Here is a 26364-nt window from a genome sequence, read left to right as displayed (position 1 = left end):
AAAAATCTTGTATAGGGATTTTTAAGAGCATGAGCAATCATTTTAATGACCATATCCTTTTCCCGTGTGGAAGCAAACCAAAAACCTCACCTAGTTAGGTGACTATTTTTAAACGGATTATTTCACTTATTTTATAACTTCTGTAATTGCGTTAAAGAGAAAGCATATAACAAACGCATGGGGTACGGCTACATTTTCAAGCTCCTCTACGGGATTCCTTTAATGGGATACACAGTGTGCTCCTGGTTTTAGCTCCCCATGAGAGGTGAAAAGGTGTGTTATGCTTATTTGCACTTTGTTGTAGGTAAGGGAGGTCACTCTTTCGTTCCGCACTGCTGTATGGAATTCATCTGTTCTCTCAGAGGCCCCTTTATAATGTTTTTGACGAACAGTTTTTCCAAAAAATAGACCATGTTACAAGAGTACAAACCAAAAACTAACTCTGATAAGTCAACAGGATGTCCTAGTTCTTTTATATTCCCAGCAGACACTGTCAACAGCTGGAAAAATGACCTGACTGTACATTCTTGGGGTTGAAGATGAGGATGAGTCCAGGATAGTTTGAGAGAGAGAGAGAATGAAAGAGCAACTTGGCATTAGCCCACAATAGTCTCTTAGATAGAAACATGTAGTAATCGACCAACTTGATGCCTGAGAACCTGGAACAGCATCAAGAAGACCAGGCATCTAGACTATTTCTGGAGGCAGGGCTGCCATTCTTAAGTAACATCTCAGAAGTGTTTTGTTTTGTGTTGTGTTGTGTTGCCTCTGTTAGTAAAACCATTTTCCACATCTCATGATGATTCCCCAAGCTCAAAACTCTTTCTTTTTGCGAATATAGAAGTGGCTTTGTCTTCACATGTAGCTGTATTGCCAACAGGCTTAAGTTTTTAAACAAACACTATAAGGAAGGACTTAGGACTCGTTATTGCTCGTTAAAGCTTAGGACACCTATTATCAAACTTGGCAATGGCTAAAGAATAGTCTTGATACTTCCCCTAGTTGTTTTCATTAAAGATGGAGGTACAGAAATACTGTGAAAGAATATGCATTGTTATTAGTTGTCCCATTTTGTGAAATTCCTGGGAGCTAAACTAATGAAAGCACTTCGGAACAATAAAAATCATTTTATAGAATTGTAAATCAGGTACCATATGCTATCCTCTTCTAAATGTTAATGTAATTCTCCTGTTTGGTCACTAGGGGATGAAATCCTCGACGTAAATGGAATACCAATAAAGGGCTTGACGTTCCAGGAAGCCATTCATACCTTTAAGGTAACAACATTCTTATTTAGCTCTTTTGTTTTATTTTTCTTCCTTTATTTCCTTCTGGTTTGGGTTTGAGATTTTTTTCCCCCCACCCTTCGACCTAGGAATAGTCTGAATGTTGTAGCCCTCCTCTCTTGTATTTTCAGCAAATCCGGAGTGGATTATTTGTCTTAACGGTACGCACAAAGTTACTGAGCCCAAGCCTCACGCCCTGCTCAACGCCCACACACATGAGCAGATCCAGCTCCCCAAACTTCAACACCAGTGGGGGCAGCTCAGCAACAGGCTCAGACGAAGGCAGTTCTTCGTCCCTGGGTCGGAAGGCCCCTGGGCCCAAGGACAGAATCGTCATGGAAGTAACACTCAACAAAGGTGATACCAGCACTTCCTCACTTTCATCGTATTCTCTCGTGTAACAATGTGTAATCTCTTCTTAGGTTAACGTTTTATACTTTTTCTAGGAATTGTTCCTTTGGAACAATCTGCTGCCAACAATGTATGGTATTCTCTAAATGGACAGTGGGATCAAAAGTAGAGATTTTAGCCCTTTTAATAAAGTGAAAAGAAGTTACCACTAGCACAAAGCCTTTTAAGCTCTCCCCTGATGAATCCCGGATGAATCACTGAGTGTCAGAAACTCCTGTAAAATAATAACAAAAGTCAAAAAAATCACAGACTAGCTTAATTCCAGGGCTAATATAAAATTGTATTTATTTATTTATTTATTTATTTATTTATTTATTTATTTATTTTCAAAGATTTTATTTATTTATTCATGAGAGACACACGGGGATGGTGGGGGGGCAGAGACACAGGCAGAGGCAGAAGCAGGCTCCATGCAGGGAGCCCGACGTGGGATTCGATCCCGGGTCTCCAGGATCAGGCCCTGGGCTGAAGGTGGCACTAAACCTCTGAGCCACCCGGGCTGCCCTAATATAAAATTTTAAGGAACAAGGGCGTCTGGGTGGCTCAATCAAGCATCTGCCTTTGGCTCAGATCATTATCCTGGGGTCCTGGGATTGAGCCCCACATCGACTTTGACTCCTCCCCGCTCCGTGGGGAGTCTGCCTTTCCCACTCCCTCTTCCACTTCCCCTCCCCTTATTCATGCACTCACTTTTTCTGCCTCTCAAATAAATAAAAAATATTTTTAAAAATTTTAAAGAACAAGAGATTATAGTTAATATAGTTAACAACTAAAAATTGTGGGTCTTCCTCAATTCCTGCTACTTTTCATCTCTCTTTCCTTTTTCTCTATACCAACTACAGAAATATGATGAGCAATTAAGTAACCAAGAGATTAGTTGCTTAAAAAAGGCAAGTGAAAGAAAACCTAAAATTGTGTATCTAGAATAAAAAAATTGGAGCCCCTGGCTGGATGGAGTGCACGACTCTTGATCTTGGGGTTGTAAGTCACATATAGCCCCACATTGGGTGTAGAGATTACTTAAAGTCTTTAAAAAAAAATTATATATATATATATATATATATATTACTTTGACTCTGCCTATTTCCAAAAACAGATTGGAAGAGGCTCTTTAGACTAAGCAGAGAGCGGACTACTGAATAACTCATAGGCCATAGTTAGCTCCTGGTTCTGCTACAGACTCATTTCGCTTACAGAGTATGATGGTGTTGGGGCCCCTGGGTGGCCCAGTGGTTGAGTGTCTGCCTTTGGCTCGGGTCATGATCCTGGGGTTCCAGAATCAAGTCCTGAACCAGGCTCCCCAGCAGGGAGCCTGCTTCTCCCTCTGCCTGTGTCTCTGCCCCTCTCCTCTCTCTCTGTGTCTCATGAATACATAAATAAATAATATTTTTTAAAAAGAATATGATGTTGACAAAAGCAAGATTTACATTCTGAGTCTGGTCAAAAATAAAGAGTTATTGGTCTAAATATACATTAATGCAGGTTCAAATCACTTATACTTTTTTAAAAATTTTGTGTTCTCTGTCCGATGCCTGTCACAGAGCCGAGAGTTGGATTAGGCATTGGTGCCTGCTGCCTGGCTCTAGAGAACAGCCCTCCTGGTATCTACATTCACAGCCTGGCCCCGGGATCAGTGGCCAAGATGGAGAGCAATCTGAGGTTCGTTGTAAACCTGATAGTGTGGGCTTCTGGTGTGCTCATGAATTTATGAATTAATGTACATGTAAGGTATCTGCCCTATTACATCCTTTATGAGATTCTAAACTTTTGTATTATTTGCAGTAATATAGCCAAGATTACAATTAATAGCATTTCCAGGGCACCTGGGCGGCTCAGTCTGTTAAGCATCTACCTTTGGCTCAGGTCATGGTCCCAGGGTTCTGGGATCAAGTACCACATTGGGCTCCCTGCTCAGCAGGGAGTATGCTTCTCTATCTGCCTCTGCTTGTGCTCTCTCTCTCTCTCTCTCTCAAATACATAAATAAAAATCTTTTTTAAAAAGTATTTCTGAAGGTGAAAGGCTAATCTAAATAAAATCGGATTGAACTCTGGATATTGGCTTCCCTGTTTTGATCTATTTGGACTCAGAAGTTCAGTTTCAGAAACTTGACAAAATACAACTCTATATAGATATCTATGTCATCTAAGTATTTTCTTTCATGTTTATATTCATTTATGTAAAATTCATATGTGACGCTGGGAAGCGCTCATAACCATTCAGAATCACTGGATACGAAAGAGTCCCCAAATCATGCCGTTCAACAGAAGGCCTTTATTATTAAGTATAATCTCTTAAACCTTTCCTGTTGTTTCATTCCTTTTTGAGTGATGTTGTCTAGATGCTTATTGTCTGAAATCACTGCATGTCTGATTTCTCAATCCAGATAGTTGAGTTGTAGCACGAGTATTCTGTTTATACAAGAGATGGCTAGGTGTTCTGTTATATAGTAATTGCAATGGGTCTGCGCCCACCTAAACTTCACAGGAATGTACACATATTGCATAAAACACCCTGTGCAAACAGTATCACCTTTCTCCCTCATAACTTCTAAGTCCTTGAGCAGTTGAGAAATTGGCAAAATGACATTCCTTAAGGTTGCCATTTTGGGGCTCTGTTAATAGATTATATTATGTTTTTAGTTAATCATCAGAATGAATTTCCATACAAAAAAAAAATTCAGCAAATCATCCAAAGTACATTAAAGAAAATATACTTTTAGAACCCCAGGAAAAAAATCCTTTAATGACATCCCAAGATGATGTTTCTTCCTTGAATGGTTCCATATGTCTGGAGCCTGCCAAATGAACATTCTTCAAACCCCACATAAAGAGTCTTTGTTCTCTCTAACTGAGTTCTCTGCCTATAATTTCAAGTCAAAATGGGCATCTTGTCCCCAATTTCTCATTTGTTCAAATTTGAAACGTTTTTACAAATTCTTGGGTAACCTTTGAGCTTCAGATATTTCCTCCTCAAATTATATTACAATAATCATTTCAAGATGGTAGGAAAAAAGAAAATGATGGTGGCCAGGGGCCTATCTTGTGGTGATCAAAAGGTAGACAGACCTGAGTTCAACAGTGTGTGACATCAGGGTGACCTCTCTGAGCCTGGGGCCTTATCTGAATAATAGGAATAATAATACCTGTTCAAAGTATTGCTATGTAAATTGCTTTGTATGGTGCCTGGTTTATACTCAAGAAATGATGATCCCTGCTATTGTCCCATTATCAACTTTATTGCTTCTGAAAATGCAGCTAGATATGCATGCTGGCTTTGTCAATTTAATGTCTAATGTATTTATATGAATGTGTTGCTTGTTTAGCCACATGCAAAGATGAAAGGATGCCATATGCTTGTTTAAGGCATTCAGAAAAGATTTCATATTATAAACCTCTCCCAGAAGGAGATCTTGTAAAAAGCTAGCTGTTACCACAGAGTGTTGGTCATGTTGCCCTCCCTAGCCGCGGAGATCAAATCCTGGAAGTGAATTCAGTCAACGTCCGCCATGCTGCTTTAAGCAAGGTCCATACCATCCTGAGCAAATGCCCTCCAGGACCCGTTCGCCTTGTCATCGGCCGGCACCCTAATCCAAAGGTGAAGTATTTCATATTATTCTGAGTATAGCTAGTATATTATGTTTTTAGTTAATCATCAGAATGAATTTCCATACCAAAAAAAATTCTAGCAAATCATCCAGGTGTGGATGTAGGTGTGGCTGTTTGTCCTGTAGCGGTGACACACATATTCCTATGATGATGCACGCTCTTTGGTGAGACAGTTTATACAAGAATAACTTTCATTCCCATGTCGGCTGGGCATGGGAATCATTAGCTTGTGTTCACACGATGGCCAAATAACTGATACACATGGGAAACAAATCACTAATCTGGACTTCTTCGTCTTCACACTCTTAGAAATTTTATTAGAAAATTTTGGCATTGTTATTTGTGAATATAAAATGTGGTAGAAGGTAAGAGTACTGGGTTCTGAATAAGTCCCAGCTGGTTGTTTCATCTCTGGTAAGATACTTAACCTTTCTGGGTTTCTGCATCAAGAAGATCTGAAAGCATTGGACTAAATGATCTACCCAGGCCATCCTCGACCTGAGCAGAACACTTCTGTAATGAAGGGTTAAGCGCCTACTAGTTTTTTTTTTTTCTTTTGCATCAGTAGCACATTGTTGAACTTACAGATAATCATAGCCTCTGTATCCTTGGCCTTGGCTGATATTTGGTTGTATCTTTTCTATACATAAGGAGTTGCTTTTAATTTTTTTAGGTTAATCAGAGGCCACTTCAGCAAATTTGACTCTACCGGCATTCAGCACTATTTTTTGCTGTTTTGAGTACTTATTGTAAAAATCTTTTTAAATTAGCCTGTCTCTAATATTGCAATCATATTGTATTTTTTCCAAATTTAACCTTTTCCTTTCAACAACTCAAAATGCTCCTTAAGAACATTAGCTCTTTGGGACACCTGGGTGGCTCAGTCAGTTGGGTGTCTGCCTTCAGCTCAGGTCATGATCCCAGGGTCCTGGGATGGAGCCCCAAGTCGGGTTCCCTGCTCAGCAGGGAGTCTGCTTCTCCCTCTCCCTCTGCCTGCCGCTCCCCCTGCTTGTGCTCTCTCTTTTTCTCTCTCTGTCAAATAAGTAAGTAAAATCTTAAAAAAAAAAAAAGAACATTAACTCTTTTTATGTCTGTCGTCTGACCACCTCTTGTGTGTCCTTTGTACTATTATATCCTAAATGGGCCCACGCTGCTGTGCTTGATGGACTCGTATGCCATTTTTGAGACTAAGAAGTCTGTGCAGAGAGACCTTGTGGGTCTTCCCATGTCTGAGATTTCTTTAGTATGTTAATTTTATGGGATCATCTTTAGTGTCCCAGGAGTTCTGTTGTCCTGGTTCCCCACAGTGCTGGGACAACGGCTGCCATTAGACTGATTCAAAGTCAACTCCGCTACTATTTTTTTCCCAGATTGTTTTTTCTTATCTATATGCATTCTCATCTATGTCTTAAATAAAACTTCTTGAATATCATTAATATAACATCAAGTCCTGCTTCTACCTATTTCCATATTTTCTACTTGTCACTTACTATTTTTCTCCTTTCTATTTTGTAGTCCTGATACTTTCCCTTACAACCTATTCTGCTTTATCTCCCTGCTGTCACCATGGCTCTCTACGGGTCATTTTTAACAGTATTTTGCTTCATACTCACATCTAGAGTGGTCATGGCTCCTTCCTCCAGGGTCCTCTCTTGGATTCCATCACCTGCTTGGCCATACCTCCTCCCCGCTTCCCCCTTGAGAAGCAGTCCAGTAAGCTGGGGCTGACCTACCACATCCCTCAGCAACATTATAAAAAATTAAGTTCTCAGTGGTTTGCAGTCATTGGCTTCAAGGCATGTCTGACTTCAAAATCCATTCCAGCACAGCACAGGTTATGATTTGTTTGGAGGTCTGCTTCATCTCAGCCCAAAAGCATCTGCCTAATTTGCCAATACAATCAAACATCAAAATGGCATTTCAGTGCAAAACATAATAATCCTGGACTGGTGGTCTGTGATCCTGTTGAATACAGGTTGATTCATGTTTCCAGCCACAGTAATACGGTCGTTGTGATGGTGTTGGAGATACATCCAGCAAAACCAGATTTCAGTATTTGTTTGACTAGATTTCACATTTCTTCCTAGGTAAACATGGTGTTTTTAGTTGTAATATCATACTATATTTTTCTTTTGGTCAAGATTCCACTTTATATTTAATGTATTTTTATACCACTCACCCCGACATTTCATGCCAGTAGTACGTTTTGATACCAAATGTATGTGCTTCCTTAGTTTTCATGTTGTTCCAATAGAAATACCACAGGGATTTTCTTTTCTTCTGTTTCTCATAATGACTGGAGCAGTGGCTGCCCAACTGGGATATTCAAAGCCTCCAGGTCTAGACAAGCTAAGATTTGGACTTGCTGGAGGAAGGTCATAGGGGTCCATTTTTAACTGGTACTGGGGCTCTCAGCATGAATAGAATTATCCAGGAAATCTTTCACTTGTCTCAAATCCCAACCATTTTTTCTCCACTCAGACAAACAGTTGCAAATATTGAAAGTCTAATGTCAAGAAAAATTTGCAACCACTGTCTAAGCTGATATTTTCTCTCACTCATTTATACAAAATTATTCTTTGCTTTATGAAGTATGTGTTTGTGTAAGTATATATGGCTGTGAGCATGTATGTGTCTGTGTTTTATTTCCTGTGAGGCCTACTAGAAAGTATTACGTAAGCATGATGTGATTATGATTTATCTGTTAAGTTAAAATGTAATGCTGAATCCTGTGTGGCTTTATTTGCTTATTAAGACAAATTGCTACCTTGTCCAAATATTATTTATGCTAAATGTTATTTCTCTACACAAAATTACCATTCTAAGTTCATAGTATTCTTACCTTTAAAAAAGAAACTCAGTGAAAGTTATGTAATTGTCTTTTAAAATATCTCATAATGGGGATCCCTGGGTGGCTCAGTGGTTTAGTGCCTGCCTTTGGCCCAGGACATGATCCTGGAGTCCTGGGATCAAGTCCCACATCAGGCTCCCTTCATGAAACCTGCTTCTCCCTCTGTCTGTCTCTCTGCCTCTCTCTCTCATGAATAAATAAATTTTAAAAATCTTAAAAAAAAAAAACCACTTTAAAAAATAAAAACTAAAATAAAAATAAAATATCTCATAATTAAGCATTTATCAGGCTTTTAAATTTTTCTTCCATGAATAATGACAATTATGGATAACTAAGGGGGAAAAATCCATGACTTTACCATAATAACAATAAATATAGAAAGAAAAGAGTTATAAAATGACTATTTTTAAAATTTCATTGTAAAAATTGATCCAAATAAGAATCATCAATGATGCTAAAACCATTAAGTAAAAATATACTGGGGAGTAGGATATTGATGTTGTCTCAAGCTGTCTCCTCACAGATGTCTCACTGATGAATAAGAAAAAAAAAATCCAGTGAAGAAATCTGGTGGAACTCTATCCTAACAAGTGGCCAGAGTTATCACCAGTTATGAAACATGGAATAGTGACCCTGAGTACCTCACAGAAGCACTGAAAAGGAAACAGTTTTTGTAGTTTTTCTGCCAAAAAAATACATAATCTAAATCTCAGCATGAAGAAACTATCAAACAAATTCTAATTGAGTGTTTGATTGTCCTGGGTTTCTTCCAAAATATCAGTATTGTGACAAAGAAAGGCTAGGCTCAGCAGTGTTTTGAATTATTATTTGAATAATTTGTATTATTTGACATGACAAATAGACCCTGAAAATTTTTATAAAGCATTACCATGCAAAGGTGTCGGTTGGTGACAATCTACAAAGATCCACAAGATAAGGAGCTTGCACCAGAATGCAAATCAATTACATCATCATGTACACTACTCAGTTTAGTGGACATTTTTCCCCAGCAAAACATTGTTGGCGAAAGAAACTGAATGTTAAAAAAGAAAAAAAAAAAAAAAGAAAGAAACTGAGTGTTGATAAGCATTCTGGAGGAAAAACCTATCTCATCACAAGCTGCCATCAAACTTCCTATGAGCTACTCCCATCTACAGACACGCTGAATAGCATTTCTGAAGGGTGGTATTAGGACAGTTGGCTAAATGGAAATATGAAATGTAAATTAGTCGTTTGCGTCAATGTTAAATTTCCTGGAATGGTAATAGTACCAGGGTTATTGAAGAGAATGTTCTTGTTTTTAGGAGATACATGCTAAAATATTTATGGGTGAAGGTTCATGATGTCTGCAACTAACTCCCAAAAGGTTTAGTAAAAAATTAAACAAGGATGCCTGAGTGGCTCAGTGGTTGAGCATCTGCCTTTGGCCCAGGGCATGATCCTGGGGTCCAGGGATCCAGTCCCACATTGGGCTCCCTGCTTGGAGCCTACTCCTCTCTCTGCCTCTCTCTCTCTCTCTGTGTCTCTCATGAATTAATAAATAAAATCTAAATAAATAAACAAACAAACAAACTGTGTGTGTGTTAAGAAAGAGCATGAGTGGGATGCCTGGATGGCTCAGTCAGTTCAGCGTCCAACTCCCGGTTTTAGCTTGGGTCATGATCTCGCGGTCATGGATTCGAGCCGCTGCACTGGGCTCCACGCTCAGCATGGAGTCTGCTTCAGATTCTCTCTCCCTCTCCCTCTCCTTCTCCTCCTGCTCATGCACTTTCTTTCTCCCCCCGCCCCAAAATAAACAAAATCTCTTTAAAAAAAAAAAAAAAGCATGAGTGTAAATGTGGCAGTGTTTAAAAAAATAATAGTGAAGAGTATACTCCTCTTGTGCTACTCTTACAAGCTTTATGTAGGTTTGAAATTGTTTAAATCAAGGAACAAAAGAAGTGAGTGTTTTAGAGAGAGGTGGGTACCAGCCATGTGGTTGGTACCTGTAGCACCTGAGTGCCTTAGTGAATTTGGGGACCAGCTGAAGGTCTTGCTTCAAATGCATTTGTTGGAAGTGATCGGCTAACCCAGCTCTCCTTACGTGCCCTGGATTATTGCTTCTGAGGATGGTCATAATCTTCGATGCTGTGGTTTCCCTCTTTATCTGTACTCAGCCTCCGACTCGGGTCCTAACTACTTTGATTGGGGAAGGAGAAATAAATAAAACCATCTAATTTGTGCTTTCTGCTGAAAAACAGGTTTCCGAGCAGGAAATGGATTTAGTGATCGCACGCAGCACTTATCAGGAGAGCAAAGAGGCCAGCTCCTCTCCTGGCTCAGGTACCGTATTTGTACATCTTCGTTCCACATTCAGAAGAGCTTCTCAGGAAGCTCCCCCAGGAGCCCTGCCCCGTGCAGTGCTGTTGGGCTCTTTGTCATTATCGGGTTTGCCAGAAGTTGTTGTCAGGGAGATCTCATGCTTTCTCCTAGCTGCTACTTTTTATTGCTGCCGTTATTTACTGCACTTTATAGTACAGTTCTAATTATGCATGCTCCTCACACTATGAGATAATTTGCAAAAATGAGTTAACAGCATTTCATGTGTTTATGTGCAATTCATCTGAAATGTTCTAGGTAAAAATGAAGCAACACCAAAATATCGGTTGTTTGATAGACGGAGTGATCTCCGTTCCAAAGCCTGGGGTTTCTTTTCGTGGACTAAAAGTTCCCACCCAGTATGGCAGCCTTCCTTTAATGATTAGTAGATATTTTTTGAAGTTTCAACTGAAGAAGGGTAGCAGAAGCTCCCCAAATCATGATTTCCCCCTTCTTTTTTTGTTTTTAAAGATTTTATTTATTTATTCATGAGGGGTGATTTCCCCCTTCTTAAGGGGAAAGTTTGAGCAGAGAAGCATTGAGATAGTAGGAATTTCTGATAAGTCTTATGTGTGAAACATTGCGTTGAGTTTTAAAAGTAATGTTTCCAGTAGAATGGAAATCCAGAGACTCTGCAAACATGTCTCAACTCAAGATATTACTGATGTCAACACTGATGCTGGGAGAGAAAAAGGAACTGAGACATAAGTTACTGGTTGTCAGAGGAAAAGGAAGGCATAGGATTTTTTGGCAACCATGTAATACCCCGATTATTTGCATCCGTAATTAATACATTTCAAGTGGGCACAGCCATAATGGGCTCCTTATTCACCCAACGCCTTCTCCTGACCTGCCTACAAGCCGTCCCCTCATAATCCCCACATACCCACTCGATCATCTAGGAAGGATTTTCTTAAGCTACCAACTTCATGCGGACGATCTTTTTGCTCATGGCATATAATTGAAAGTTTCAATGCCGAATCTTTTCATCTTTCTACTAAAAACCGAGATAGGCATTCAGCCCTCCCCCCAGCTCCTTCATGAGTTCCTTGCGTGATGTTTCTTTGTTCATTGATCCTTCAGTCCATTCAGTGGCTACCACTGAGTACTTCTGAGATCCAGGTGCCGTGCTGAGTGTTGTGGGGTCAGATCAGTGAAGGTCTCAGCCTTACAGATAAATAGTTGAGGAAGGGAGATGAGGAGCATCCACTCATAATTAAACTGTGTTATGGAGACTGGTGTATGGGTTGTATAAAATACTTTTAAGGTTCCAAGGAAGTTACCCCAACCGGGATCGTCACGGAGGCAGTAGCTCCAAGTGAGGGCCTGAAGCATGAGCAGAACCGTGGGAGGTGGGCTGGAGGGGGGCTCCCGTGCCCAGGTTGAGTGCATGCATGTCTGCACCTGTGCGCATAGCCCATCGATGTCAGCCGAGCAAAGAGGGGCTAATATGTTTGGCTCCTTCTTTCGTAGTGAAAAAAGTGAGCCTGTTTGTTGGGAGGTGAGCTTTGCCATTTTGACATTATGGTGAATTTTCTCTCCAACAGGTACCCCCCTGAAGAGTCCCTCTCTGGCAAAAAAGGTGAGTCAAGGCACACAGCTGCCTCACTCGGCTGGCCCATGAATCAGTCCCTGGGGCCCCACAAGTGCAGCCTGAGGGCCCAGCCCATGGTTTTGTCCATGAGTCATTTTATCCACTCTACACAGACGATGACAATGATGCTAATTTGAGAACAAATACAAAAATGTGTTTCTTTTCTTAAATACTCATCTAAGAAAAGAACAGAGCAACAAAATAAAAGAACTGAGCTGCAGTTTAAAAAATAATTTTCAAACTGTTCCATACTCAAGGGCTCCCCAGTTGGCTTTCGGGGAGGACCTGTGACTTTATGGAGCCTGGAGTATTTCCCAGCTGGCGATTCCTCAATCCCAGCGGATCAGAGCACAGGATTCAGACCCCCCCCCCTTCTCCGTTCCATCGCTAGCCTGAACCAGTGGCTTGGAATGTCATTCTATCTTCCTATCTCTTCCCCCAGTGTTTTTCCTGGGATGGCTGATATGTTGCTGCTGTGGCATTTCTGACCATCGCTAAACAGTTGGCCAAAAAAAAAAAAAAATCTCTTAACATTGTCTGGCAGCAACCGCTGCCTTTTTCATTAGTTGTTTAATTTAGCCATCCTAAAGTAAGTGGAAGTGGGTGTCTACTACGGCCACTGTTGCAGATGACCAGGGATTACAGCCAAGTGTTCTCGGAAAGCTGGGAATTCCCGTTTCAGACCATGAGCCCCCGGCAGGCCTTCCTCATCATCCAGCACCTTCTCCCCCAACAGGACGCCCTGATTACTGAAGCTGAAGCCTCCCACTACTTCGCCCACGGTGTCCCCGGCTCCCTGTCAGACTTCGTGGTGGCCGGCTCCGAGGACGAGGATCCGCCAGGCGGTGGCTGCGGCGCCTCCGAGGACAGTGGCCTGCCACCCAGCACCCCTGGTAAGCAGTGGCTGTGTCCCACCCCGGGCCGCGTCGCGTTCCGTAGCAGGTGGTCTCACATGAACAGGGAACTGGGAACCAGGCTTTGGGTTGAGGACAAGCCCCCTGTCTGCGTGGCCGAAATTCCCAATCTACCTTCGGAAAGCGCAGCCCACCACTGGTGACTGGCCCCGGTCCCGGGGTGGAGGGAGGGAGCGCCCGTCCTGTGGCCTGATGGTTGGAGGTGGCCACGCTGGGCAGCCTGTAGACGCGACTCACGTAGGTAGCATCGTCGTGAAGTTTATGGCGTGAAGGCAGGTTGGCAACCTGCGGCCTTCTGGTTCAGGGGAACCCTGGCCAAATTGCAGGTCCCGCCCCTCACCAGGCCCTACGTTCATTCTTTTTTAGAAGACAGTGAGTGGAAGATTCAGAACCCCTAGGAGACAAATACTCTCAAACAGTTGGTTTTGAATCTCCTGAACGGTGCTCCCACTAGAGTATGAGAGAACGATCTGATGTGCACCACACTGATTCCTCGGGCTTCTGCTCGTGTGGTTGGCTTTCTCTTTTTTTTTCTTTTTTAACTTCTGATGTCCGCACAAGAACATCCCTGTGCAGACTTGGCCACTCTGTCTGTCATTTGGAACAGCCGACAAGCTTACCCTTCTCTCGGCCAGAGGCATTTCAAGGTGCGAGCTCATGTGCAAAATATGAAGAGTTTGCTGAGCAGCACAAGCTTTCCCTCCTCCCAGCTTGGAATTTACATAGATTAGAATCTCAGAAGATCATAATCTTCCCTGTACCACACTCTAGGAGCTACCTGTACCAAGCCCCCCATCTTTGCAAATGAAGGAAGGGCCTCGTGTGATAAGAAGGTCCAGGCGTGCGAGGCTTGGCCTCCCAGCATCCTCCTAGAGGGGACTTCCCAGCAGCAGCATCTAGTTTGAACCCCAGCAGTGTATTAGACATCAGGGGGCTGAATTAAACATTTCTGTCTCTAGAAAGCGTACATGTTTAAGCTAAACAATCCAGAGGTTGAGTAAAAAATGAATGAATGAATCAATGAATGAATGAATGAATGAATGAATGAATGAATGCAAGCAAACAAAAAGGGAAGCCAGTCATCCACTCTGGGCAAATCCCAAGAAGCCGGATCATTTAAGCCTGGTGTTCAGTGGCCAGAGGATGAATAGCTGGCAGCGGCGAACATGGGAATGCTCCTGTGTAAGAGGGAGGTTAAATGATAAAACCAGGCCAGACGGGAAACCCTATTTCATTTGGCTATTTCTTTCCCCATCCCCACCAGCTCCCAGGGAACCAGGAAAACCCAGGGCCAACAGCCTCGTGTCGCTAGGAAGCCAGCGGTCCTCTGGGCTCTTCCACAAGCAGGTGACGATTGCCAGACAAACCAGTCTCCCTGGGAGCCCCCAGGCCCTCCGAAACCCTCTCCTCCGCCAGAGGAGGGTGGGCTGCTATGACACCGACGACGCCAGTGATGAGGAAGAGTTTGACGGTGAAGGGGACTGCATTTCCCTCCCAGGGACCCTCTCTGGTCCCAGCAGGCCTCTGACAGAGGACAGCTCTAGGCACGTCCTGATGACCTCTTCCAAGGCCACGGGTCTCAACAACCAGGGTGAACATCCCCAGAAAACAATGGTCAGCAAGGCCTCCTCGGTGCCTCTCTTTGGCAGCTCCCTGAGCTTAGAGGAGAGGGTCCCAGAGGGCGTGGGGGACACTCCTTCCCGTGCTGCCCACCTGCTGGCCTCTGCAGAAGCTGCCAAGGGTGGCTCTGGGTGCCCAAGGAGGAAGGAATTATCAGGATCGAGGAGTTCACCCAAATTGGAATGCAAAGCCGATACCAGCACCCAGTGTCTGGTGAACACAGATACCCCCAGGCTCCCACAGCAGAAGAATGACAACCTGGGGTCCAGGCACAAACCAGTGGCCAGGGTCAGCCCACACCACAAGAGGCCCGAGGCTGACGCCAGGCCCAGCAACCCAGAGACAGCGGACCTGACTGATGGAGCCGATGACCCATGTGTCCAGGCCACTCCCGTCAAAGAGATCAGGACTGGTTTTCAGCCAGGTGGAACTGCGGAGAAGGTAATTGCTTTCCTCTTCGTAAGTTGGGCCTGGGGTGTATGAGAAAACAGAGGGCAACCTGCCTGGAGGGGTGGTGGGAGGCTCGTCTTTCAGCAGTCATTCGTTTCCCTTCTCGGACGGCTCGGAGCCTGTATATCTGCGGGCTGGTGGGGGACCCAGGGATCAAGCCATGGATCGTCCTGTCAGAAGACGAAGTCACTCTTACCTGGACACGGGGCCATGGTGGATGAGGGAAGGGCAGCGGGAGGCTGGTGAAGAACACTGGGTCGGCTCCCCTGACGAGTTGGGTGACCACTGGGGCAAGTTACGGAGTCCTGGTGAGCTGCAGTTGTCTGGACCATTGAGGACGGAGCGCTCTCTCCCCAGAGCTGAGGCGACCATCAAACACAGGCTGACCGTGCTTCTCTCCAGCTCATGAGGTTCTGAGCGATCCTTATTTTTTCAGACTTTCTACGATGATTATGTGTAATCAAAGCTACTCATACCCTTGTTGTGAGAATCACATGAAATAATGGGTGTGCATTATTAGAAACCGATCACGCACTGGGGCACCTGGCTGGCTCAGTCGGCGGAGCATGTGCCTCTCCATCTCAGGGTTGTAAGTTCGAGCCCCATTGTGGGTGTAGAGATCACTTAAAAATAGAATCTTAAAAAGAAAAAGAAACTTAGAATGCACCACTTTAGATACAAGTCCATATTATTTATGTTCTGACTTGGTTACGCATACACTAGAACGACCCAGAATTGTCAAATTGCTCGTTTTTAATCACTATACATACCTCCACTTAGGCAAGGAGAGAGTAAGAGAAACTAATGTTGTTTACAATCTCAACATAAGTAGTTTCTCTCTGAGGCGGTTGTAAGTCCACATTTGTAAAGATGCACGTTCAAGTGGTTTATGCAAACATACGTGTAAACAGACGTAGAAAATATGAAGTCATAAAAACTATATTAGGCAGAAGGGATTTTTGTTAACTGTATAGAAAAAGTAGAAACACACATCTTTCTTCATCCTCCTAAAAAGTGTTATTACTTCCAACTAGCGTGTGTGTGTGTGTTTTTTTTTTTTTTTAAGATTTTATTTATTTGAGAGAGAAAGAGAGCGAGCACGGGTGAGGGGAGGGGCAGAGAGAGAGAGAGAAGCTGACTCCCCACTGAGCAGGGAGCCTGACTTGGCTTCCCATCCCAGGACCCCGGGATCATGACCTGAGCCAAAGGCAGAGGTTAACCAACTGAGCTAGTCAGGTGCCCCTAGCATATGTGCTTTATTTATTTTTATTTTTTATTTTTTTATTCTAATTTTTTTTTTTTTTGCATATGTGCTTTAAAACACAACATTTATTTAGGAGGTTAACCCCCTCTTTGAAAAAGTATCCTCAGCCAGTTTTGGATAACTATAGAAAACTATTTAACAGGGGTTCGATTCATAATAACATATAGAGAGCTTTTGTCATTGTGAATGAGTATTTCCAAGAAGAATTTGTTTTTCAAGAAGAATTTTGAGAAGCACTTAAAACTTTTGCAGAAAAGTTTTAACTCTTCTCATAAAAAATTTAGCTGAAAAATATTTCATTTATTCATGAGAAAGAAAATAAACTGCATTGCCATTAAGTATTTACCTTCAAATATTGGAATCTTGAAAAAATGTTTGATAAGTAAGTTGTCTTCCACAGTTTTTATTTAATACTTTTTAAATTGAGATGAACATCACATAACATAAAATTCAACATTTTAAAATTCAGTTCAGCTCTCTTCTCTGCTGCCATCTTTGGACCATTTTATGACTCCGTAACTCAGAGGGTGAATTTCAAATCAATCTGATTTAACTTCTTAGTGAGATGTTTTTTTGTTTTGTTTTGTTTTTTTACAGTAGGTTTTAGAAGAAGGGAGGATAAAGTAATTGACACTTGGCTGAAGTGAAATTTTGAAATATTGAATGTCAATTTCATTTATCCAGAGGAGTCCTAGCCCTAAGTACCAAACCGAGGAGCTGATCCTACGGTCTTGGATATCACCATGCAGTGTAAACATAATAATATCTTACATCTATACAACCTTTCGTGGGCTGCATGTGGTTTTTATTTTTTTTAATTTTTTATTTATTTATGATAGTCACAGAGAGAGAGAGAGAGAGAGGCAGAGACACAGGCAGAGGGAGAAGCAGGCTCCATGCACCGGGAGCCCGATGTGGGATTTGATCCCGGGTCTCCAGGAACGCGCCCTGGGCCAAAGGCAGGCGCTAAACTGCTGCACCACCCAGGGATCCCTGCATGTGGCTTTTAGAATGGCTCATGTAATCATCTTATTGAAAACTATGAGGGGCACCTGGGTGGCTCAGCCAGTTAAGTGTCTGATTCTTGATTTTTGGCTCAGGTCAGGATCCCGGAGTGCTGGGACGGAGCCTGCATTGGGCCCCCTGCTCAGCGGGGAGTCTGCTTCTCCCTCTACCCCTCCCCCTGCTCGTGCTAGCTCTCTCTCTCTCTCTCTCTCTCTCACACACACACACACACACACACACTCTCACTCTCTCAAATAAATAAAATCTTTAAATTAAAAAAAGAAAAGTTGGGACCCCTGGATGGCTCAGCAGTTGAGCCTCTGCCTTTGGCTCAGGGCGTGATCCTGGAGTCCCGGGATCGAGTCCCACATCGGGCTCCTTACAGGGATCCTGCTTCTCCCTCTGACTGTGTCTCTGCCTCTGTCTCTCTCTGTGTCTCTCATGAATAAATAAATAAAATCTTTAAAAAAAAATGAAACTCTACGAGTTAGGGTAAATCTTATCCCCATTTTGTCCCCAATTTTCTACAGTGGTAAAATGCTCGTAACGAAAGTATACGGTTCAGTGGTATATGCTCGTAATGTGCGACCATCACCACCATCGCCAGAACTCTTCATCTTGTGAAATGGAAACTCCATACCCCTTATACAATAACCCCCCATTCCCCTCCCAGCAGCCCCTAGAAGCCACCCCTCTACTGTCATATCTCTGGTGATGACTCTCAGTACCTCATATAAATGAAATCAGATAGTATTTGTCTTCTCGTGCCTGGCTTATTTCACTTCACATAATGTCCTCAAGGTTCATCCCTACCGTAGCATGTGTCAGAATTTCCTTCCTCTTTAAGGCTGAGTAATATTCCACGGTGTGTCTGTTGCGTATTTTGCTTAGCCATTCATGTATCAATGGTGACTTGAACTGCTTCCATATTTTAGCTATTGCGAATAGCGCTGCTATAAACGTGGGAGTACGCATATCTCTTAGAGAACCTGCTTTCACTTCCTCTGGGTATATACCCAGAAGTGTGATATCTGGATCATATGCTATTTCTATTTTTATTTTTTTGAGGATACTCTATAGTGTTTTCCAGAGTGGCTGTACCATTTCCCATTCCCGCCAGCAAGTTTCCAGTTTCTCTGTATCTTCGCCAACACCTGTTATTTCTGTTTTGGATCATAGCCACCTTTGTGGGGGTGACAGGACGTCTCCGTGTGATTCTGATTCGCATTTCCCCGATCACCCTCATTTCAAAGTTGAGAAAACTGAAGCTTAGGAAGAGTGACAAGACCGTGCAATTTCTAGAGGATCTGACACCCAGGGTCCAGATCTTGTGGCTCCTAGGCGAGGGCTTCCCTGAAGTTCCCCAAAGCAGCTCTTCCGCGTGTGTGCTGTCTTAGAGGACAGAAAACCTGAAAGCTGCCGACAGTCACTTGTGCTTGTCGTTGTGCCAGGAATCCCTGGGGAAGCTGACCGTCCAGGAGGGGCATGTCCCTGCCACCTGGGGGCCAGCCAGTGCCCCGCCGCACCCAGATGCCGGCCACTGCACAGAGAACCTGCTCGGAGCTACACCAGAGCCAGGGCAACAACCTGGGACAGGTAAGATGATTTTATTGCTTGTTAAGCGTCAAGATGGGAGGGCCGAAGTTTACCCTAAGAAAAATGTTACATGTGGAGAACTTTGAGGGGGGAAAAACCTTACACAGATGAATGATTTTTACAAGCTGCCTGCATTTCACAACTTGACTAGATCATGGTGCCTAAGCTGAGTTTTCATTCCACATCAGGCTGTGCCCATTTCAGCCGGCCGATGCCCTTTACCTACTTTGTGATGGGTACTTGAATGAATGAGACATGAGATGACACAGAGGAGGTCCCGCCCTTCAGAATTTCACCACTTGGCTCGCGTGAAATCAAATGCACCGAGAAATATTTTTTACCTCCTGCATCCGCAGAATATGTTTGAGCAGCGTGCTGAGGTCAACGAGATGCTCCTGGCCTGCATGGCTGGCGCTGGCCCTGGCAGGCCGTCCTGAGCACTAGTGCGTCTGTCTCGGCACCTCTGCGACCCCGTCTAGCTAAGAAACTGCACCGATGTCCCCTGTGTCCTTCTGCACCGCCACATCGTTTGCAGGGCTGCTGGGCCCTCCTCCCCCTCATGGGCTGTAATTGAGTCAACATCCTTTCCATTCTGGGACATTTGGCAGGGGACGGGGTTTACAAGTGAAGGATCTTTTTTGGGGGGGGGGGAGGGTCTTAAGAATGATTTCGTGGTGTTTTAAAAGTGAAGGAAACAATTGTTCTTGTACAAAAACACTCTCAATTAACAGTATATAGAGGCAGACATGCTACTTGTCCATCTCAGTGAATTACAGCATCAAATCCTGCTAAATTCCTTCCTGAAGGATCATTTTGAAAGGTGACATAAGGGAGTGCCTCTATGTCATTTAATCCCCCTCAAAAATGCTTTTAAGTTACACACTTTTCAATGAAGTCAAATTGCTAATAAAATGTTATTTGTTCAGCAAGTGACTCTGAAGCTGAAGAGCAACCTTTTAAGTCCCCTCCTTTTAAGTCTCACTGAGACTTTTCCCCGTGGTTGGCACCAGCAGAAGCAGGAAGGTCATTCTGAAGGGAGCTCAGAAGGTTGAGCAGAGAAGGACAGGAGCCCGTGGATTCACATCTTGGCATGTCCCTTGCCTCCCACGGGGACCCGGGATTACGTACGCTTTCCACGGGTGTCCCGATGGGCCAACCTTGTTGCTGCCAGGTGCTCTCTACACAGAGGTCATGCAGTCAGGGTCTAGATAATGGGCTGGGCTGTGGGGCCGACTTCCCAGGTGACCCCTGGCTATAAACTCTGTGCCCCTGGATCTGTTGCTAACCCACTCTGTGCCTCAGTTCTCCACTGTTCCAGAGCAGATGGTGACAGGACCTACCTCACAGTGTTGGGAGGCAAATTAAGTGCATGAGAAACTCTTAGCACAGTGCTACGTCCTAACAGTTAGTCTTTGTTGACATAGGAACTTCAGGAGAGGAAAGGCATATGCAATTAAGAGGATTCGTGTGGGAGATGTGGAGGGCATATAACACTTGGGGAGACAGTCTCCTCAAAGCAGGTGCTTCCATTGTCACTGTTTCACTGTAACCCAGAATCCTAAGAAAATAGCAAATCTAATGTTCTTTTTTATGCCAGTTTCCCTTGATTATAAGATGCCACGTGCCAGAGGCGGACAGATTAGCCCAAGAGTGTGCAGAGCCCTGTAAGGAGGCACCTCCAGGACAGGGGCTCTCCAGAACCCACCTCATACATGACTTCATTCCCTGCCGTCCCTGCACCGACACCTTTCCCTGCACCCCTCAGACCACATGCTCTTTCCTCCCTGCTTTCATTCCGTTTTCTTCTTCATCATCACTGTGTGGTCACCTCTCCTGCCAGCAGCCCCCTCTGGTCCCCACCCCTCTGTCCAAGCTCCCCAGATAACGGGGCCTTCCATTCCTCCCAGTCCTCCCAGTCCTCCCAGTCCTCTGAACACACTGGAGACACAGCTAAGGCACAGTGCGGACTTGCATCCTTCTGCAGCTCCCATGTGTCTTCCCAAGTTAGCCTCGTCTCTCCTCTCCTGCTCTGAGTCCTGAGTCCCCAGAGGTCAGCACCCGATGGTTTTGTGCTTCACTGTAGGGCTCACAACGCGCACCTGAGGCCAAACCTACGATGAGACTAAATCAGGCACCCGAGCCCTCTGCAGAATGAACACAAGAGCTCAGGGACCGCAAAGAACAACAGCGTGACTCCTGAGGCTTTTGCCATCAGGGCAGATGGTGTAAAGAGCCCCGGCTGAAGGATTTCTGGTGTCCCCATCCTTAAAAATAACCGAGAGAGAGAGAGAGAGAGAGAGAGAGAAGGGCAGAAACCAGGCTTTACCCTGCCCGCCAGTCTCTCTCAGAGCTCCCAGAGCAGGGTGGCATTGTTAGAGGGGAGTGCTCTGTAATTTCAGAGCCAAAAACAGAACAACAAGGAGGCAACATTTAGGCTGTGGAAGGTCTTTCTGAAAAAAAACAAAAAACAAAAATTTGATATTGTTTAGTTTTCCTTTTTTTTTTTTTTTTTTTTCTAATTGGGAGTTTCTCTGTTTTCTCACGTTTCCCCCCCTCTGTCACCCCACCTTTCCCCCTCCCTCTCCCCATCACCCCACCTTTCATTTGCATTCTCACCCCAGGACTGGACGGCCCCCCGGGGCAGAAGGGGGCAGCTCACCCTGACCCCGGCGAGCCCTCGGCGGACACAGGGCACGCCAGGCGGCCTGAGGATCCCGGAAAGCCAGTGTCCCTGGGGGGTTCTGAGTCCGAGGACAGGGGTCAAGCCAGACTCGCCCAGGAGCACGGTTCGTCCCCCGGGAAGACGGCGGCCCCAGAAGCCAGCTCGCCCCGGAGGGCTGCTGCCCACGGGGGAGGACCCGAGGCAGAGGGAGCGTCTCCAGCCAGCACCGTCCTGGCTCGAGGCCTCCTCGCGTCCCAGGAGGACACACAGAGGGTCCCCGGGGACCACAGCAAGGCTCCGCAGACGACGGGAGTCCTCGTCCCTGAAGCCCCCCGGGGCTCGGCTTGGCTGCAGGACGCGGACTCCGTGTCCCAGAGGGCCCCGCGGGCCTGCCCCGCTCGGCCGTCACCTGCCGACAAGGCCGGGGGGGCGTGTGGCGGCGTCTCGGGGCACTGCTGCCCCGGGGCGGGGGGGGGCAGCCCCGTGACGGACATCGACAAACTCCTCCAGGAGCTGGGTGCCGCAGAGCCTCAGACAGGGGACCGGGTGGGTCAAGAGGGACGTTCTCAGGGCCAACCTCCAGCCGGCGCTGGAAGCGGAAGTTCCCGCCCCGCGGAGCCAGGCATGGGCAACCTGACGCCCGCCCCGAGGAGGGCCTGGGCAGCTGCTGGCCAGCCCCCCCCGCCACCGTGGGCCTCCCAGCCTTCAGTTTTAGATTCCATTAATCCTGACAAACATTTTACTGTGAGCAAAAACTTTTTGAGCAACTACTCTAGAAACTTCAGCAATTTTCACGAGGACAGCCTGTCCCTGTCGGGCCTGGGTGACAGCACAGAGCCGTCTCTCTCATCCATGTACGGCGATGCGGAGGACTCATCCTCTGACCCCGAATCCCTCACTGACGCCCCACGAGCTGCCACCAGGGACAACTGGTCACCTCCTCGTTCTCGCAGGGCTTCTCACAAGGAGGATACTACAGAGTCTGAGGAGGAGCAAATTGAGATTTGCTCTACAAATGGTTCCCCCAATCCGCCCTCAGCTACTGCCCATGCCCCTGCCCCTGCCCAGGCTGCACCCTGCCCTGTGCTGGCCAAGGTTCTGCCGTTAAAGCACAGTGCTCTGAGTCAAGTGGTAGGAAATCCGTGTGAGAGGGCGTCCTTTGTGCCAGGAACCTCACGCCTTTCAATCCCAAACGCTTCCCAGCCATTCTCTGTCTTGGATGTCAGCTCTCAGGAGCACGAACGCCATGCAGACAGGATAGCCCAGAACCCCGGGCCCTCGTGTGAAGAAATCGTGGAAGCCACCGGCGCTAGCTCAGCTGTGGAGAGCAGCCAGCCTCCTAAAACCGCCAGGCGTGTTCACAACCTTACCGTCACTCTCAGCAATCTGAACATGGTAAATGGTCTAGAACACGAATTGCTGGGTAACGAAATCCCGCATAAAAAACAAGAGACAACTGTCAGTGCAACTGAAAGCCGGTCCCCCTTCAGTGGGGATGTCCCCAGGAATGGGGAGTCTCTTTTGGCCAATCTGCACATCTCCGAAAGTGAAGACCTGGATGATTTGCTACAGAAACCAAAAATGACCTCCAGGAGGCCCATCATGGCCTGGTTTAAAGAAATAAATAAAAATAACCATGGTACGCATTCCCAGGGCAAAACTGAAAAGGAGCAACCCGTGGTGCCCGCCAGAAGCCCCGACTCCAAAGGTCAGGTGTCGGGCTCCAACCACAGAAAGGGGGTTGCTGGGCCTCAGAGCCCTCTTCAGCCAAAAGTGAGCCTGGAAAATAAAGACCCACCTAAAAAAGGTGCAGTGGAAACACTTGTGAGTAACGGCCAGAAACCCAAATCCGGTCCTAAGCTGAAGAGACTGAGCATCAAAAGCAAAAGCAAAGCCAGTTCGGAGGCCCCTGCGGCCAATATGGCCAAGGCTGGGGGGGCGGACCCCAGGAAACCCCTCATTTCACCCCAGGCCTCCCACAGAATGCTCTCCAAGGCAGTGGCCCACCGGGTCCACGCGCCTGAGCACCTGGAGCCCGGCCAGGACGGCCCGGCCTCCCCGCGGCCTCCTCCGAGCGGGCCGGAGAGCGGGCCGCCCGCCACCCCGGGCTCGCCCAAGGCCCCCGCGGCCGAAACGGGCGCCTGGGCCTTCGCGGCCCCCCAGGCCGCCGCCAAGGCCCTCCCTGAGCAAGGCGCGTGCGGCAGATGGCATGCGGCCGCCCGCCCGGAGCCCGACCCAGCGTGCCCCGCCTGCGGCCCCGAGAGCAGGCCGCCCCCTGCAGCCCCGGGGGGCCGCGTGGCCTGCGGCCCGATGGATCCAGCGCCAGCCGCCGCCCAGCCCGGGCCGCCGAGCGACAGAGGCAGCAGAGTCCTCGCCGCCGGTCCCCGCGAGCCCCTCGAAAGGACCCACCAGCTGAAAATAGTTGACATTTCCTCTGAGAGGATGCCCAAGGCGGCCTGTGGCGACAAGGCCGCGGGGAGGGACCGGCTGGGAGGGCTCTTGGCCCAGGGCGAAGCCAGACCCTGTCAGCCGTCAGGGGAGCCGGCGCCCAGGCGTCCCTCGTCACTCCCGCCCCGCGCCTCCCAGCTGGAGCAGGACACCCCGCGGCCCTGCGGCGCCCCGAAGCCCTGCGACTCCCCCCGGGCCAGGTGGGGCCAGGCGCCCGGCTCCCCGGGGCCGCCCAGGGGGGGCGCGGCCGCGGGCCCGGCCAGGCCGGCCACCAGGACCTACTCCATGCCAGCCCAGTTTGCCAGCCACTTCGGACGGGAGGCGCAGGCCAGCGGCGGGGGCCCCCCGGAGGCCCGGGCGTCCCGAGGCGGGGTGCTCGGCCTGGCCGACGGGCAGGGCGTCTACAGCGTGAAGCCCCTTCTGGAGACCTCGAGGACCCTCCCGGCCACGGACGGCGCGGCCGCCCTCTCGGTGCAGGAAAGCAGCTGCCAGGTCACAGACAAAATCAAAGTGACCAGGAGACATTACCACTCGGAGCAGAACTACGAATCTACCTCATTTTTCTCTGTGAAGCAGAGGATCAAGTCTTTCGAGAACCTGGCCAACTCCGACCGGCTGGTGGCCAAGTCCGGCGCGGCCCCGTTTCTGTCGGCAGGCGGCAAGCCCCCGGTCGGGAGGCGGTCGTCGGGCAGCAGCGCTTCGGGGAGCCTCGGCCACCCTGGCGACCCGACGGCGAGGTCGCTGCGACGCAGCCTGAGCTCCTGCAGCGAAAGCCCCAGCGAGGCGGGCGCCCTGGGGCCGCAGCTGACCAAGTCCCCGTCCAGCACGGCGCTCACGGTGCCCCGGCCGCACGCAGCGGCCGCCGGGGACCAGGGCCCCGACCCGGACCCGGACCCGGACCCGAAGGGATGGCTCGGGCCCCCCGGCCCCCCCGGCCCCCCCGGCCCGGCTGCCCCCGCAGCCTCACCCGCCAAGAGGGGCAAGTCGGCGGGCCGCCGCGCGCAGCCCTCGGCCCTGTCCCGCTCCAAGCTGCAGGAGCTGAGAGCCCTGAGCATGCCCGACCTGGACAAGCTGCGCAGCGAGGACTTCCGCGCGGGGCCCGCCGCCGTGCTCTTCAGGACCGAGCTGGAGATCGTCCCCAGGAGGCCGCCGGCCTCTGCCGCCGGAGGCCTCAACGGGCCCACTGCCCTCTCGTGCCCCGTGCGGCCGGCGGCCGGGGCCTGTCCCGCGGGGAGCGGCCCTAAGGCCGCGGAGCCCGGGGCCCCCAGCTCGGCCCACCTCGTGGGTGAAGCCACCCGGGATCTGCCTTCTGGAAAAGGCTGGTCAGTTAAGTAAGTATCTGCCTGTCCCCTTTTATTCGAACAAACTTTTTTTTTTTTTTTTTTTTTTTTTTAAGAATTACAAACCAGCTTTAGATTTATAGAAAAGTTGCAGAGAGAGTGTGGAGAGCTCCCCTGTACCCCTCGCCCAGCCCCTCCCGATGCTGACACCTTCCCTAATCCTGGGTCAAAAGAATCCTGGGAATCCTGGATTGCCAAAAATCCAATCCTGGCAAAAGAAACTAATAATGCAGGAAGAACCCAGAGAGCTAAACTGCAGGCTTCATCAGATTTCACCGACCAAACTTCACTACCGTCCCTTTCCTCTTCCAGGATCGCGCATGACATTGAGCCCCCTTGGTTTTTAATATCAGTACTAGAAAATAGTAGGGTCTGCAGGAGGGTGTTTCTGCCAGAATGTTGCTCTACAGAGAAGCCTTGATGGGACGGGGCGCTTAAGAGCAGCCACCATCAGACATGAGAGCGGACAGGGCAGGCCACACCTCAGTTTGGGACAGTCGGGGCCTTCGAAGGTGACCAGAATTACCATAAGAAAATTTCTAATGTATCTTAAAGGGTATTTTTTCATGTCACATTTTCTGTTGAGGGCAGCCCGGGTGGCTCAGCGGTTTAGCGCCACCTTCAGCCCAGGGTGTGGTCCTGGGGTCGCAGGATCGAGTCCCCGTATCAGGCTCCCTGCATGAGGCCTGCTTCTCCCTCTGCCTGTGTCTCTGCCTCTCTCTGTGTGTCTGTCATGAATTAATAAATAAAATCTTTTAAAAATTAAAAAAATAAAATAATTTAAGAAAAGAAATTTTCTGTTGAGCTCCGGGATTGGTTCCTTCACATCCGAGGGATCCCAGAAGCCAGTCACTCCCAGTGCTGCTGGCGGTGAATGAAGTTCCTGTTCAGCACTCAGGATTCTTCCCGTAGTTTATTGTTTGTTTGTTTTTTGTTTTTTGTTTTTAAGATTTATCTAT

At 47.3% G+C, this 26364-nt stretch overlaps 1 protein-coding gene across 1 annotated transcript in view; it reads left to right on the top strand.

Annotated features, from left to right (window-relative positions):
- The window catches only part of PDZD2 (PDZ domain containing 2), a 358274-nt gene that overhangs the window by 319698 nt on the left and 12212 nt on the right, over window positions 1–26364 (top strand). The window contains exons 11-20 of the mRNA XM_038535405.1: window positions 1204–1277; window positions 1418–1643; window positions 3239–3356; window positions 5160–5292; window positions 10395–10476; window positions 12060–12094; window positions 12843–12999; window positions 14285–15081; window positions 18811–18955; window positions 21577–25396. Of these exons, the coding sequence (XP_038391333.1) occupies window positions 1204–1277; window positions 1418–1643; window positions 3239–3356; window positions 5160–5292; window positions 10395–10476; window positions 12060–12094; window positions 12843–12999; window positions 14285–15081; window positions 18811–18955; window positions 21577–25396 (5587 nt within the window). The remainder of the gene's footprint in view (window positions 1–1203; window positions 1278–1417; window positions 1644–3238; window positions 3357–5159; window positions 5293–10394; window positions 10477–12059; window positions 12095–12842; window positions 13000–14284; window positions 15082–18810; window positions 18956–21576; window positions 25397–26364) is intronic.

Source organism: Canis lupus, chromosome 4 (genome assembly GCF_011100685.1).
Source record: "Canis lupus familiaris isolate Mischka breed German Shepherd chromosome 4, alternate assembly UU_Cfam_GSD_1.0, whole genome shotgun sequence".
Lineage (NCBI taxonomy): Eukaryota > Metazoa > Chordata > Mammalia > Carnivora > Canidae > Canis > Canis lupus.
This window is presented reverse-complemented; position numbering and strand designations above follow the sequence as displayed.